The 16,132-nt window shown below is 30.7% G+C and overlaps 1 protein-coding gene and 1 non-coding gene across 2 annotated transcripts; one reads left to right on the forward strand and one right to left on the reverse strand.

Moving 5' to 3' along the window:
• Positions 1–1,685: 1,685 nt before the first annotated feature.
• On the forward strand, positions 1,686–1,808 carry LOC148572730 (small nucleolar RNA U19). Its single transcript, XR_015880439.1, has one exon. It is a non-coding gene; the product is annotated as a small nucleolar RNA U19 (small nucleolar RNA).
• An 8,944-nt stretch (positions 1,809–10,752) lies between these two features.
• On the reverse strand, positions 10,753–13,022 carry LOC107632029 (E3 ubiquitin-protein ligase AIRP2). Its single transcript, XM_016335654.3, has 5 exons — positions 12,508–13,022; positions 12,009–12,171; positions 11,804–11,870; positions 11,423–11,651; positions 10,753–11,216 (listed from the first exon to the last, which is right to left on the reverse strand). Exons 1-5 carry the CDS (start codon positions 12,594–12,596, stop codon positions 11,006–11,008), a joined length of 759 nt encoding a protein of 252 aa, XP_016191140.1. The 5' UTR covers positions 12,597–13,022; the 3' UTR covers positions 10,753–11,005.
• Between the last annotated feature and the right edge of the window lie 3,110 nt (positions 13,023–16,132).

The raw sequence follows: 16,132 nt of genomic DNA on the forward strand, positions 1-16,132 counted from the left end.
CGCCATCGCCATCACTGCTTGGGTGTCGAATTAAACCCTAAAATGGTCCCTGAGATTGGTGTCATGCACTAAAATCGTCCCCGAAATTTCAATTGCACTAATTACGTCCCTGAGATTGAAAAAAATGCACCATATTAGTCCCTAACCTATTTTCCATTAACGACGTGATGACATGGCATGATAACGTGCACATGTCACTTCATGATTTCGCTACGTGTAATGGTATGATGATGTGGTGACCAGTGACACGTGGCATGCTGACGTGGATGGTTGTGCCACGCGTCACAATGTTATTTGGCCACGTGTCCATTTGTGCCACGTGTCACAACAGTATTCGTCTACGTGTCATCCATTATGTTATCGTTGTATATGCACCAAATTAGTCTCTCACTTTGCATTAAGTGACTCATTTTAGTCCCTGAAATTGAATGTCGTGCACCAAATTAGTCCCTTCACCAATTTTTTCTCATTTTTTTAAATTTAAAATTTTAATATCTTAGATACATTAATTTCAATTCTATTTTTTCATATATCGTTTAAATACAAGTGCTTTCATAAAATTTTTTTAAGATTTTACTTTTTAGTTTTAATAATTTAACATTGGTAAATTTTGTAATATATAAGTATGTTATTATAAAAAAATAATTATATGATTGATTAGACACATTTTTTTTCATAAAAAAATATGTATTTTTAACAATAAATTAATAATTAAAAATAAACATTTTTTCTTATGAAATACACGTTTTCGTTATGTGTAAATGAGCTAGATTGAAGGCATTTCAAGCACCCTCACTACCATCTTTGACCTCTGCAGTCTAGATGAAAGAGGTCAGAGATGGTAATGAGAGAAGCTTGAAATGCCTTCACGTCAACTCCAAGACGGCGGTTATTAGGGGTATCCACAAGAAAAAATATTTTATAAAAGTACCGAAAGAGGTCGGAGATGGTAGTGAAGGTGCTTGAAAAGCCTTCACGTCAACTCTAAGTCGGCGGTTAGGGTATTCGCAAGAGAAAAAATATTTTATAAAAACACTTTTATTTGAAGAACATGTGAAAAAATAGAATTGAAATTAATGCATTAAAAAATATTGAGAATTTTGAATTTATAGAAAAAATGAAAAAAAAACTGGTGAAGGGACTAGTTTGGTACACGACATTCAATTTCAGGGACTAAAATGAATCACTTAATGCAAAGTGAGGGACTAATTTGGTGCATATACAACGATGACATAATGGATGACACGTGGACGAATACTGTTGCAACACGTGATACAAACAGACACGCGGCCAAATAACATTGTGACACGTGGCACAACCATCCACGCCAGCATGCCACATGTCACTGGTCACCACATCATCATACAATTACACGTGGCCAAATCATGAAGTGACACGTGTCACTTACAGTCCACGTCATCATGCCATGTCATCACGCCGTTAATGGAAAATAGGTTAGGGACTAATATGGTGCACTTTTTTCAATCTCAGAGATGTAATTAGTGCAATTGGAATCTCAGGGACGATTTTAGTGCACGACACCAATCTCAAGGACCATTTTGGGGTTTAACTCCTTGGGTGTCTCCTCCATGGGTCGTCCACCATCGCATGGTATAGCGAAGTTCTTAACCAAGTAATGTAACCTATGCCTCTTTGAGTAGCCCTATGAAAATAATCAATTTCATATGTGGTTTAGTTAGGGGGCAGATAGCAATCAGAACCCAATTAACTTTGGGATTCTTTGAGAGAGGCCTTTTGAAGGGACTCTGCAATCTCGTTGATTGTTCCTCAAGCAGCCTTTCACATTTTTCCTACCTTTTTTTATTTTTAACAAGGCTACAATGGATTGAAAATTTATGTTTGCGGTTTTGGATTATAATATGTTACTCTGTATATGATCAATTGACTATATGAACCCATCAATGCAGGTAAGTTTCCAACATTAGTGACACATCAGGAATCCGTAGAGTCAAAAGTTAATGGTACAAAAGCAATGGTGAAGTTTCAACTTAAGAAAGTTCTTTGCATGGGTGTTACAGTTGGAAATTGCTCAATGGAGGAGAAATAAATATTCCAGAATGTACAATTTAGTGTCAATTTCCTTGTTTCATTATTGAAGAAAAACTGGCAAAATGTAAGTTTGACTGTTCAAGACCTTATATCAATATCAGTATTAAGGTTCTCAATATTGGAGCATTAAGTTTGAGATTCTTTTGGACTTTTGGTTTAAGTATACAAAATTTTAGGTTTTATTTGAAACTGTTTGTTCCCTCCAAGATAAGATATAGGCAAGCTAATTAATCTCAGCGTGAGATGTGTTTATTTCATGATGTCAATATATTCTATTATATTAACAAGCATGAATATATTTGAAAATTTTCTATTATTACCAGTTGATGTGTTCATAAAAAGGCTTAGGCAACTAGACATATCTTTAAGTTATGTCTTTATAGCCAAATGCTGGCAGCGTGATGTTGAATAGGCACTAACTTAGTTTGGCCAATAGGATGCCTCTCATTGTTAAGCAGAGAATCATTTTCAACTACCTTTGTTTTTATTTGAAAAAGAATGTTGTTTTGGCTTGTTATTTTATTTTTTTAATTTTTTGTTAACTGTCTTTTTATTTATGTTCTGTTTGTTGAAACACGTGAGATACTTGTACCTCAAGAGTACAATGGGGAGTGCAATCCGCATATTTTAGATTGTTTAGATGTGGGTAGTTTGTATTGGCTAAGCCTCATGAGTTGTGGACATGTTAGCGGGATGTTATGAAAATTATGGTTATGGACAGGACCCCAACATGTATGAAAGCTATCCAAGGTATGCAAATTACCAACCGCCTCAGACCTCAGCAGTAGCAGCAACAAATGGGATATAGTTAATAAGAAGCCAAACCCGACTTCTATTTTTCGATTACTATTCTGTATCCCTATGATACTTATTTTCAGTTGCTTCTATGTTGATGGAAAACTAGTGAACTCTATTCCCTTTTTTATTTTTCCTTCTTTTTTCTTCTTGTTTTTTATCAATGGTGGTTATATTAAGATTTACATTTGTTGTAAACCTTTTGTTATCAAATCATGCTAACAGAGTACTTTGTTGATGTTCATATATTTGATAGATTGGTCCATTAGATATGTATTTTTCATTAAAATTTATTTTTTTCGCAAGTTACATTATTATGGATTTGTTGAATGCAGTAGATTGCTATTTGTTTTTTTTTTTTTTTTTTTTTTTCATCTTTTCACCTTTTAATTATGTTTATCATTAAAATATTTTATTGTATTGTGATATTGTCATGTCTTTTATCTCTTTCGATTAATTTATGTTAAATTATTTAAAAAGAATTTCATGTAAATGTCCGTAGATCTGAGAAAAGAAGGCAGGTTAGAATAGGCAAGAGCAGAGAAAGGGTTAGGAGAAAGGATTATTGCTGCATCTTCTCACCCAACAACAACCTCTGCTACTACATCTTCACAATCACGTACTCCCCACCACACTGTTGCTGCATCTTCACAATCACTATCCACTAGTGCTGCAGATTGTGAGGCTCTTATCATAGCACCTCCTGGATCTTCATAAGTTGTATAAGAGGAAAGTAAAAAAAAAGAGTAGAAGAGATACTGAGAAGAGAGAAATCTCAGAGAAATATGAACCTATTATAGGTGAAAGACAAGGATATATAAGTAATTTCATAATTCGCTAATATTTTCTTATGTTTAATGTTAACAGGGACTAAATTGAAAAAAATTATGGTATAAAAAACTAATTAAAAAAAAGTATAGAAACTTAATTGAAAATTCAGTAAAACTATAGAGATCTGCAGAGTAATTAAACCTTCTCGCAATACACGAGAGACCTATGCTGACATTTCGCAGATGGCGAAAAATGAGAAAAACAACACCCGTCTCAGAGTCAGTACTTAACTGTCTACAAATTGGTAACCCATGACTAGCGAAAAAGGAAAAACCAAACACAGACACCCCTTCATGCATACTATTATTTTAGTGTTATTACTAATGATAATATTAATATTATTACAATAATTATCTCAGTACATATATATCTTAAATATTAATATATGTAGGTAATATGTATAATTTTTTTAATGACGGTGCAGCATTTTTTTTTATTGCTAATAATTGTTACAATAATGTTCTACATCCATATAAAATACATATTCAAGTCTTCCAAGCAGTTTTTCGTTAACACGCCTCTCCCTCCTATCAACGTAACATATAAACCTCTTCTTCAACGTAAATATTCTTCTTCCTCTTCTCTTCTTCAACGTTAACGATTTGCATTGTAATTTTTGGATCCATAATCTCTGCTTCTCGTCGTTCTTCTTCTTTTTTCTTTTCTTCTGCTCGTTGTTCTTCTCTGCTGTTCATCCTTCTTCTTCCTATTCTTCTTCGTTTTCTTTTTCAATTTTGTGGATTTATCTTCTTCCTTTTTAGATTTCAATATTCTATCAAAATAATGAATGATTCAACTTCAAATCAGTTGAATGAGAGCATTTTGGATTATTCTTCTGAAATGAATCAAGCGGACGTGGTTTGAATTTTTTTTAATCGAATTGAATGGAATGCAATTGTTAAATTGAATTGAATTGAATGTACGCATATGTTCTGAATTGAATTGAATTGAATTGAATTAAATTGATAATCTCTCAATTGTAGACATAGGTGTTTTGAACTTATATAATGGATAATGTTTCGTTCATTTAGTACTATACAATTGTTTTACCATAATAACGTGTTCGGTTTATTTTGCAGAAAGCTGTTTGAATTTGATTTTATATAATGGATAATGTTCCATTCATTTAGTACTATACAATTATTTCACTATAATGACATGTTCGGTTCATTATGCAGAAAGCTGTTTATTGCAAATATATATCTTTTCTCCCAAGTCTCCATTTCAAGTGATCCACTAGTTCATTGCAAATAATCTCTATTATATGCACACAAAGAGCAAGCGCGTCAAAGTAATTAGTTTCTATGAGTTGCGCCACGTTATTCTCGTTGAATTTTATTATGTTGCTATTCTTTTCCAAGCTTCCCAATAAGTAAAATTCTTTAACATCTCCAGATGAAATATTAAAGGCCCAGTCTTTTATATTAGATTCATAAATTTATTTCTCTCAAAGTCCATCCAAGCACTCTTTTAGATTATTTTTGAATTGAATTGAAGATGCAATTGCTAAATTGAATGAATTGAATTGAATGTACGCAAGTGTTCTGAATTGAATTGAATTAATAATCTCTAAATTGTAAACACAGGTGTTTTGAATTTGATTTTATATAATGGATATGTTCCTTCATTTAGTACTATACAGTTGATTCACCTTAATAACGTCTTCGGTTCATTATGCAGAAAGCTGTTTTGAATTTGATTTTCTATAATGGATAATGTTCCGTTCATTTAGTACTATACAATTGATTCACCTTAATAACGTGTTCGGTTCATTATGCAGAAAGCTGTTTTGAAACTAAATACTGATAGAAACATTTTTTTAATAGTGATATATGCACTTTTTTGGTTCATTTGGATTTTTAGGGCTATTAATGTTTGATAAATACCCTGATTTCCATTCACTGTGAACCTAGAACAAAACAGCAGCCAGACAGTTCTAATAAATATATACATTAACATCTCAAACTGACAAGACAATGACTAATCCATCTTAAATCAGATATATACCTTAACATTAGATTTTCAATAATATTTACATTAATATTCACATATATACATTCAAAGAAGCAGTGCTTGTTTTTTTAAACAAGTTAAACAAAATAGTGTTAATTACAACCAGTCAAACAAAGTATATCATATTTACTATCTAAATCCCCATATGTGAATTTACAATAAGGGCTGGAGAGGGTAGCAGATGGCTTCGGGAGTCTTATTGTTTCAAATGCCCGAATCACTTGGCCTCTCATTTTGTATATATGCTTACGTTATAGCGCGACTTCTCCTTCTTTGTCACCATTGTCTTCTTCATTTTTGCTTTAAGGACAAAAAAAATTAGTCAATAATTCACTCAATACACTGACAAGCACAAGCATGCACATTTTAATCAAGTGAATCAAAATAAGCAACTCCACTAAACCGAACATTCATGTACTGAATAAAACGTGATAAACATTCATTCATCAAGAAAAATATTTCTGCATACACAAGGACTCAACTGAACACACTAACAATCAAGTGAATTAAAATGAGCAACTCTACTGAACCGAACAATATTCATGTACTGAATAAAATGTGATAAACATTCAGTCATCATGAAAAATATTTCTACATGCACAAGGACTCAAATAAATACACTAACAATCAAGTGAATCAAAATGAGCAACTCCATTGAACCGAACAACATTCATGTGCTGAATAAAACGTGATAAACATTCATTCATCAAGAAAAACTTCTCTGCATGCACAATGACTCAACTGAACACACTGACAATCAAGTGAATCAAAATAACCAACACCAATAAATCGATCAATATATCACAGAAAGGAAATAACAACACATTTTCTATTCGTATGCCCTAGTTACGCAATAAAAATGGATTAGAATAAGCCGAACTAGGAGAAATACGAGTTTTGAGAGAAATTAAATGAACATAATAACGACAGTTTTTCTCATACCTTGCGGAGTCTTTGTTCTTGTTTTTGTTTATTTTTTCTTCTTCCTTTCGAAAGCTTGACGCGATTCTGGAGTAGGAGCAGTTTTCGCAGAAAACACGATGGAGGTTTGAGAGATTTGAACTTCTCCAGTAGCGGTTTCAAAGTTGAAGTAGGAACGTTGTTTCATAATGAAGGCGCGAATGAATGTTAAACGTTTTGGGGTTTGGGCGTGCGAATACATGCTCATTTAATGGAATTGTGTTCTTTTGGTGTTAGATAAGCTTGAATGGACTTGGATGTAAAATTACATGGATGTATAGCATGACCGTAATTGTTATCTAATCTAATATTATATGTGTAATAATGTGAACATTATATATTATTATTAACTTTAAAACTATGAAATCAATATTAATATAATGAATATTAAATATGATTTTATATGCTAAAATAATATTATATATTAATATTCATATTTTTATTATAATAAATTATTACCGAATGTCAAAATAATTATACGTATTAACATTAAAGTATTTTATATATTTATGTTAATAAATATAATTATTTTAATATATTAAGACTGATAATAGTATAATACATAAATATATTATTAATAAATATAGTAGTATAATAACATGAAAAAGGAAAACTCTTCTTGCTAAGAGTATAACTCTAATGGTTTGGTTTTCATTACATTTTTTTTATATAAAGGAGAACTAACTGAAATGAGAGTCTCTATACAATTTTTTAGAGGAGAAAATTTCTCTAAATAGAGACTTACAGTATCCAATAATAACTTGTTATATGGCAAGTTATCTTCTTTAAAATAAATAATAATATAAAATTATAATTAATTAAATAATTATATTAAATAATTAAATCATAATTAATTTATTAATAATTATAATAAATTAATATATTTATTTATTAATTAATTATAATTTTATTATTTAATTAATTATTATAAAATAATTATTTATATAAAATCATAATTAATTAATAAATAATTATAATAATTTATTATATTAAATAATTATATATCTATTTATATTAGTTATATTAAATCATAATTAATTAAATTTATTTTTTTACATAAAAAATAAATTTAATTTTTACATATTATAAAATAATTTTTAGTTGGATTATTTATTTTTATTTGTAAAATTTAAAATATTAACCAAATTTAAGTTATTTATTTTAATATTTTTTAAGATTAAATTATTTTTGAATTTATACATTTTAATAACATTATTGTAAAAAAAAAACTAACTATATTAATTTTAATTACTTTAATTAATTTCACAAAATTAGTCGTCGTAAAATTAGCTGTTAAAAACTAGCCATTACTATATTACTGTTATTATTAATAAATTAATATTTTATTACTCTGTATATACTATTTACATACACTTCTATCCTCACACTTTCTTCTATTCTTCTTCATCTTTTTTCAAGTTTACGAAATCAAAATTCTGCTGATATTATTTTTTGATCGAAAAAAATAGATCTAAACCAACTCAACTCTTTTTTCAATTACTTACAAAAATTTTCTCAAATTCCAAATATCCAACCATCTCAAAAGTTAAACTCTCAAATTTCAAATCAAAACTTCCCACTGCCAAATACATTTCAAAATTCAAATCTACCAAATCTTCCTAATTTCAATTTTCAAGCTCATTATAATAATCAATTTCTTATATTCCAACCACAAAATCAAAATTCATAAACACCACATTTTTCATTTTCATCCATATTTAACCCCTTTATCAAAAATGTTACTCCAACATTCTTCCCGTTTTCAACTCAATTCAGGGCATTGAGACATAACTCATCTATTGTTGGTGACTCTTCTAACCTATCCTCTCAGAGTCCGATTCAGTCTAGTCCAAATTTGCAATATTTAGATTTTGCCAATCCTCGTTGATTAGATGCTATCGACCTCAATGATGATGACATTGAAAATTGGAGACAAGATAGTAGTCAACACTAATATTGGGAAGAGAATGAGATGTTGATCAGTGCATGGTTGAATGTTTCAACTGACCCTATAGTTGGTACCGATCAAAAGAGCGACACATTTCGGAGTCGAATTCACAGGCACTGTATAAAATTTTGCGCCGACATGACAAAAGGATAGTTGCATGTAAGAAACGATGATATAAGATCAACAAGACAATTGCACAATTTGTTGGTTGCTATGATCAAATTAGTCGAAACATAAGGAGTGGTTCGAAGAAGAAAAAACAAATTATAGTAAAAAATTCACTTTTAAAAGACATTAAAATATACTTCATTTAGAGCAAAAATAGAGAAACCAACTACCTACATAAAATAAAAATTCAAGGAGAATCAAAATCAGTACAATGTATACTCATCATCATCTAATCCAAAAAAAAAAAGGTTCTCTTCTCGCTTTGAGCGAGGTGCTTTTCGAGGATGTTAAAAAATTTTTAAAAAGGCTTTCTCACCCACTACAAGAAGGGGTAACCTATCACCCCAAAGTTCAGCACCACACATTTCCATATTCGAGAATAACACAAAAACCATATCCCCGAGTTCAAACCATGTCTTCAACTTTGTCATACTCATTTGACATGGGTTGGGCCACAAAGTTGACCTTTCCCCCCACTCAAAGCAGATCCCATGAATGGAGTTGGACATGGCTAGGGATGGTAAAATTTTCCGAGACGCGGGGATCCCTGCGGGGACTGCCCCGAATGGGGATCCGATTGTGGGGAATTTTTTCCGCGGGGATGGGGATGGGGGACAAAATTCCCCCGAAGCAGGCGCGGGGACCCGAGCGGGGATCCCCGCCCCGTCCCCGCTATTCCCCGAAATTTATGAATTCCTTAAATTATCCTTAATAGTTTATTTCTCATATATGTTTTTTAGTCATTTCTCACACACACATATATAGAAACCCAAAACTCCTAATCTTTATTTGCATAACCCTTCTTCAATTCAGAGATCCCTAAGGCTGTCCATACTCCATCTAACCTTTCTGCAGCCACCCCCTCGTCACCCTTCTCACCGAATCGTCACACCTCACCGTGCCATCACCCTTACCGCGTCGTAATTTCTATTTGCGGCGTTCTTTTTCATAACTCTGCCGTCGTGTCCATTATCCTCTCTGTTGCCACGTCTCTTACCTCGTCCACTTCTTTGTCCTTTGACTCGTCGTTGTGTCCCCCTATTGCGTTATTTCGAGAGAAGTCACCATCGTATCATTTAGACTTTTTGTATAAAATCTTGCAGTTTTTGTATAAGATAGATACTTACAACTCTATTCATATGGAAATTAATAATTAGTTAGAACTATTATGTAGATGGGGAATGAGGTCCCCGCGGGGAATGAGGCCCCATGGGGAATGGGGATGGAGAGCAATATTCCCCCACGGCGGGGAATGGGGCGGGGATGGGGAGCAGGGAGGCATCCCCCGCCCCCGCCCTACCCCATTGACATCCCTAGACATGGCTATACAGACCTGAATAAAATTTTAAAGCTACATAAATATCAAGTCCAAAAAAAAAAAAGCTACATAAATATGACCACAAAAAAAAGAGTTACATAAATACTCCAAATAGTCCCTGTCCCCCCACCCCCCAAAAAAAAGGTTACATAAATAAAATATCATTGCATGTAGGGAAAGGATTGTTATCATATAAATATATTAGTAGTTTAGTAGTTGTATTTTCAAATGACCTCAAATGAGATCTAACTAATTTATTTACCCTTAATATTGTTTACATTTTTTAAATACATAATATATAATTTTTTTTAATATTAATTGTTTCCAAACATAGATAGGGCCAGTCATTAGTTTGAATTAGCTTTTTTCGCTAACGTGCCATCTTTTTTAAAATTTATTATCAAAATACCACTCTTTTAAAACTAATTATCTAAATACCACTATTTTGCTAAAATGATAACTGATTTGTTATTTTATTTTTAATTACAATCAATTATAATAATATAAAAAAAGTGGCACATAGGTAATTAGATTCAAAAGAGTGATATCTTAGGATTAAGTTTCCGAAAAAGTAGTTCATTGGTTAAAAAGCGGTCTGAATCAAATTGTGCAAATTAGCCTGTACTAAAATAGCATACAAGTATACAACTTTAGTGCAAATAGCACAAACAATTTATTTGTAATAATAGTAACTCTACAATGGAGATATATCAATATCATCAGAGGCAAGAGTGGTTTCCTCGGGTGAAATTCCAGAAATTAATCTCAGCAAAAGCTGTTTCTGAAATGAACATGATCATTAATATTTCTTACCAGACTCTATTCACATTTGCAGTCCGGAATGTCCTATCTGTACAATTTTTCTTCTTAATTTTTTTTCCCTTTGCTGTTTTTCTTTTGAATCAAATTAAGTATTCATAATACATTAAAAATAGTGCATCAGGGTAATCTTTAGGTAGGCTATTGATATAAAGATGGAAGCGCAGCAAGTCCTCTTTTGAAACAGTTTCAGCATCAACAACATCCTCATTGCAGGTCAGAACCCATAGATCCTCAGAGTTAACTCTCCTCAAGCTGCCGCGGCAAAACGGGCATGACTCGGACCGCGTGTTCCTGCAGGTTGGGAAGCTCAGCATCCCCGTTACAAATGACAAAGACAAACCAAATTGTGCACATAATCTGTTAAGCAAGGTTATCAGACTCGAGAATTCAGCAAACTTGTAGAGTTCAAGTTTAGGTAAATGCGAATCCTAAAACTCTACGAGTTAACTCGAGAATTTGATAACCTTAGTGTTAAGGGTGAATAACCGAGTTATTACCACTTGCGGTAGCATTTGATACACATGGCATGACAGCAATTAGGCAAAACCATTTTGGTGCATGGCTCTAAGCAAATTCCACATTCATCTTCTCTTTCCAAATCAACATTGATCAGTTTCCTATCACCTTCAATAATCTTGTTGCCATTGTTGCAAGAGTGTCCTTCCTTACAAATCTCCAACTTATCCAAGCTTCCATGGAGCCGCTGGAGAGACGGCAGAATAACGGCTAAAGTTCAATTTCCAACCACAAAAAAGATCAATAAGAAATAGTTAATAAAGGCAGCCATACACTCTTTTTTATTTTTTTCTCTTTTGGTGGGTGAAATGAATAAATAAAAGAGAAAAAGGTACTTTTTTGCAAGTCAAAGGTTCACGCACCATAAAAGTCTCTTATGGTTGCCTTCCTTGCATGAGAAGTTATGCTTGATCTACCATCATTATGAACCTTTGGTACAGTAAAAGAAAAAAGCACCACCAATAACAACAGCAGGAAAACACATGTATCAATTATTAGCATTTGACACACACATACCAAAACAAAAGATAAAGATAAAAGTTCTAAACCAAATTTCAAGGAACTCACTTTGTACACAAGTATGTGGAACAAGTTGAGATAACTGTGTAGAAAGCATGTGCAAGAACAATCCATCCATTGCAAGAACAACAGAAGGAGAGGAGCCAAGTGATTGTAAACCAATTTCATTTGGAGAAGAGTCCCACCTTTGGCTCTTGGAATTGCAGCAGCCCTATATATATAGAGAGAGAAGGCACAGAACCACACAACTGAAATTCAGTAAAAGGGGCACAACACAAACAACCATAACCCCCCAAGAGCCACGAACTGTTTATTCCTTAATTAGATAGTCACCGAATTCATACTTAATTAACAAACAAAAACAAGTGGATTCTTATCAAGTGAGGATGATGATGATTCATTTTATTTTCCAAACCCTTTGATAGAAGTAAATAATTTTGTCGCTACCAACAAAACCCAGTTTTAATTTGTCTCAAAACAAGCAAAAAGAAAGTAATCTAGCAATGAAAAAGAAAGAAACTTTAGAGGAAATGAAACAGAAACTCACAAAGCATTGGCGTGCTGTATATCAGCCTCAAGCAGTTTGAGGGAATCCTGGTAAGGCAACCGAGAAAGCTGGTACGGCACCACTTCCATCCTTTGACAAAAAGCTGAAAAAGGGTTCACAGAGAAGACCAAATTGGAATTCTTCACTTCCTTCTTCTCTCTCTGCAACCCTCAAAAAAGCAGTTTTTTTTTTTTCCCTCCCTATTTTCTTTTTATCTGTTTTTTTGTGAGCCGTTGATTGTGAACTTCTGACTATCGTGAGGGCCACTGATAGGAGATGAGGTAAAGAGAAGAACTTTGGTCGGTATTCAAGCTTGGGTGGTGGTGATGATGGTGATGGTGGTGGTTCTTCTGTGAAAGAGTTTATGCGGTGGTGGGGTGGGTGAGAGAGAAGAGTGAAAGAAAGGAATAATAATGGGACAATAAGGAATGAAATGTGTTGTGTTGTGTTGTGTTGCGTTTCGTTCTTTCCTAAGAGAGGGAGAGAGTCTATGACTATATGTCATGTGTTATTGTGTATGTCTCTTATGTGGATTGTGGAATGATGACTCATGAGGATGGTGATGATGACACACACATATCAACTTGCCCTTCATTCATTAAGCAAAGTATTACTATTTTCCTAATCGTCACCAAATATTAAGTCATTAGTGGTTAATTTGAGATATCGTATTTAATTTTTACTAGAGTGAGACTCGCACTGTGAAGGAAATGATAAATTAATAATAGTATATAATATATTTTAATAAATATTATATTTTTTAAAAATTAATTAAAAATATATATAAATTAATATTAAATTTGATGTATTTTTTATTTAAATATTTTATAATACAAAAGTTTTTTTATGTTAAAATTTTATAAAATTATATCTTTATATATTATTTTTATTTTTATTTTTATTTTAATTTTAATTGACGAATTTTATCTTTTTATGTGGTGATTATTTTTTTTTATTTTTAATTGTTATTAGAGTGGTTTCTTTTTTCTTCCTATTATATATTTTGTGAATATATATTTTTTTGAATTGTTGACTTATATGTATTTTTTATTGTCTATTTTGTTCCATTTTTGTATATATGTCGTTCTTCGTTTTTTTTTTTTTAAATAAAATAGCTTAACACAATAAGGTGGAGTAATAAAAAAGTACAAAATACAACGTACAAATAATAGTCTTAAAAATCAAAAAACAATAAATTCAACCCATAATTATTTTTGTCATTGTCAACAACAAACATTAATTCAACACTATTTCACTCTGTGCAACTCATAAAATAACCTTTCAATAACATTCGTCACTCCTACTTTTTAATTCTCAAATATTTTATTATTTCTTTTCATTCATGTATTTTAGATAATAGAAAAAAAATTCAATTAACCACCTTTTTTCATTTTTTCTTTCTTGCAGGCACTCCTGACCAACTCTCAAAATGTTGCTTAAATATTCTTTGTCGAAATATATATCTTAAATTTATTAGTTTTTCTTTAATCTCTTGAGTGGTATATCATATAGGTCTAATAATATTAGTATTGGTGAAATTTATTTTTATAATCAATTAAGAATAAAAATGAACAATATAAATGATATTTTGAATAATTAAATTTTTTATAGTATTATCTATTTTATTTGTTTTAATAGGAGTTGAGTTTTAGTATTTTTTATTGGGACAAATATCTTGATAACAGTATATTGGTGAGTATCTTTTTTAAAGTTAAAATCATTTACTTTGACTTTAAATATTAGCGTGAGATTGTATAAATTTTTCAGACTTTTTTACTAATATAAAATAAGAAAGATTTAAAATTATCAGAATTTCCTAAATCAATTTCTTGGTACGTGAATATCATTTTCTTATTATTATATAAATCGTTTCAGGACTTTGTTGTTAGGTTTACTAGTAAAATATCGCATGTTGAGACGATTTATGCTTGAATTTAATAATCCAAAAGCATGTAAATTGTCTTAGAATATTGTATTTTAATAGATAGATGACTATAAATCGTCCGAGGGTGAGAGAGTAACGAGTAAAAATTGGAAACGCAGAACCCTAGGACGATTTATATCTTGCTCTAATCCTCAAAATTTGGGACGATTTATGCTTTAAATAACCATCAAGACTCGGAAATGATATATGTGTGACACAAAACTATCTCTTCCAAATCACTTTATGTCAGTATATACCATACTCATTTATTTATAAATTTATTGACTTCATAAATCATCCCAGGATCATTAGGTTTGTCACACACACATAAATTGTCTCATGGTCTTGATGGTTATTTAAGGAATAAATCATTCCAAGTTGTTGAGAGTTAGAACAAGACATAAATCCCAATTTTGTGTTTTCAACTTTTATACGTTACTCTCTCCACTAAAATATAGTCAACTACCAAAATACAGTATTCTAGGATGATTTACATATTCTTGGATTACCAAGTTCAAGCATGAATTGTTTCAGTCTACGATGTTTTAATAGTTAACTTAAATTATAAAGTCTTAGAACGAATTATATAATAATAAAAAAAGGATATTCACATAGTAGAAACTGATTTAGGGGATTCTAGTAGTTTTGAATCCTCCTTATTTTATATAAGTAAAAAAATTAATTTTTTATTTTGGATGGTGCTTCATTGTCATTGTTGTCTTGGAATATTATTAGATTTAAGGCAGTTGTATCCAATTATTTTTTTTTTAATTTTTCTAGCACAAAAAATACTGTAAAAATCTTTAATTTAATTTTAAATCTATAATAATTATTGAATTAGTAATTTATAATTTGATAAAAAAATTTATGATAAGTATAATTTGATGAAATTTTTTTATAATTTGTATTTGTAATCATTTTTTATTTTATAGCACAAAAACTTTATTTTTTTATATATTTTGTGAAATTTTTTTTGACATTTATTTGTTAAACTTCTTTTAGGGCGCCAACTTTATTTTTTGAGTTCTCTCTTTACAGTAAAAAAAAAATCTTTTAGTACATATAATTTTTTAATGACATCTACAATAATAAGAATAAAAATTTTTAGAATATTTATTATGTGTATGTATATATTGAATAAATTATTTTTAATAAGAATAATTTAAATAATGTAAAAATATCTACTAATATTTTTTTAGCACATTCTATCAGATAATATCTCCAGTAATACAAATTTAAAATAGTGTTAAAATATAATCAAAACTAATTCTTTGATTTTGTTCTCAACTATTGTGAGTAAAAAAATATTTTCATTGTACTCTTAATTGGTCTATAAAAATTATTTGCATATTTTATTTTTAAAATTTTGTAGTGTTGGGAATAAGGAGTATGACTACAATCCAATCAATCATGTATCAAATAATTTGTTATTGTTATTATATTAAAATGTTAATATAATAAGGTCCTTGATTAAATTTAGAGATTTATCATTGTGATAGTGATCATAATATTGAGAGATAAATCTTTTATAATTTAATCTAAATTATTTTTTGTCATAGGATTATTAAAAAAAGGACATTAATAATCCGGAAAGATCAATATATATATATATATATATATATAACGGTCTTCATTGGATGAAGATTAATAGATCTCATTTATTAAATTATATATATAGGTGGTGCATATAGAGATATGACC

The sequence above is a fragment of the Arachis ipaensis genome, chromosome B3 (assembly GCF_059453495.1).
Source record: "Arachis ipaensis isolate K30076 ecotype BB chromosome B3, ASM5945349v1, whole genome shotgun sequence".
In the NCBI taxonomy this organism is placed as follows: Eukaryota; Viridiplantae; Streptophyta; class Magnoliopsida; order Fabales; family Fabaceae; genus Arachis; species Arachis ipaensis.

Coding starts and splice junctions, on each gene's coding strand:
- LOC107632029 (XM_016335654.3), bottom strand. CDS start 12,596: ATGGAAGTGGTGCCGTACCAGCTTTCTCGGTTGCCTTACCAGGATTCC. Junction 12,172..12,507: donor ATACAGCACGCCAATGCTTT/GTGAGTTTCTGT, acceptor CTATATATATAG/GGCTGCTGCAATTCCAAGAG. Junction 11,652..11,803: donor AACCATAAGAGACTTTTATG/GTGCGTGAACCT, acceptor ATTGAACTTTAG/CCGTTATTCTGCCGTCTCTC.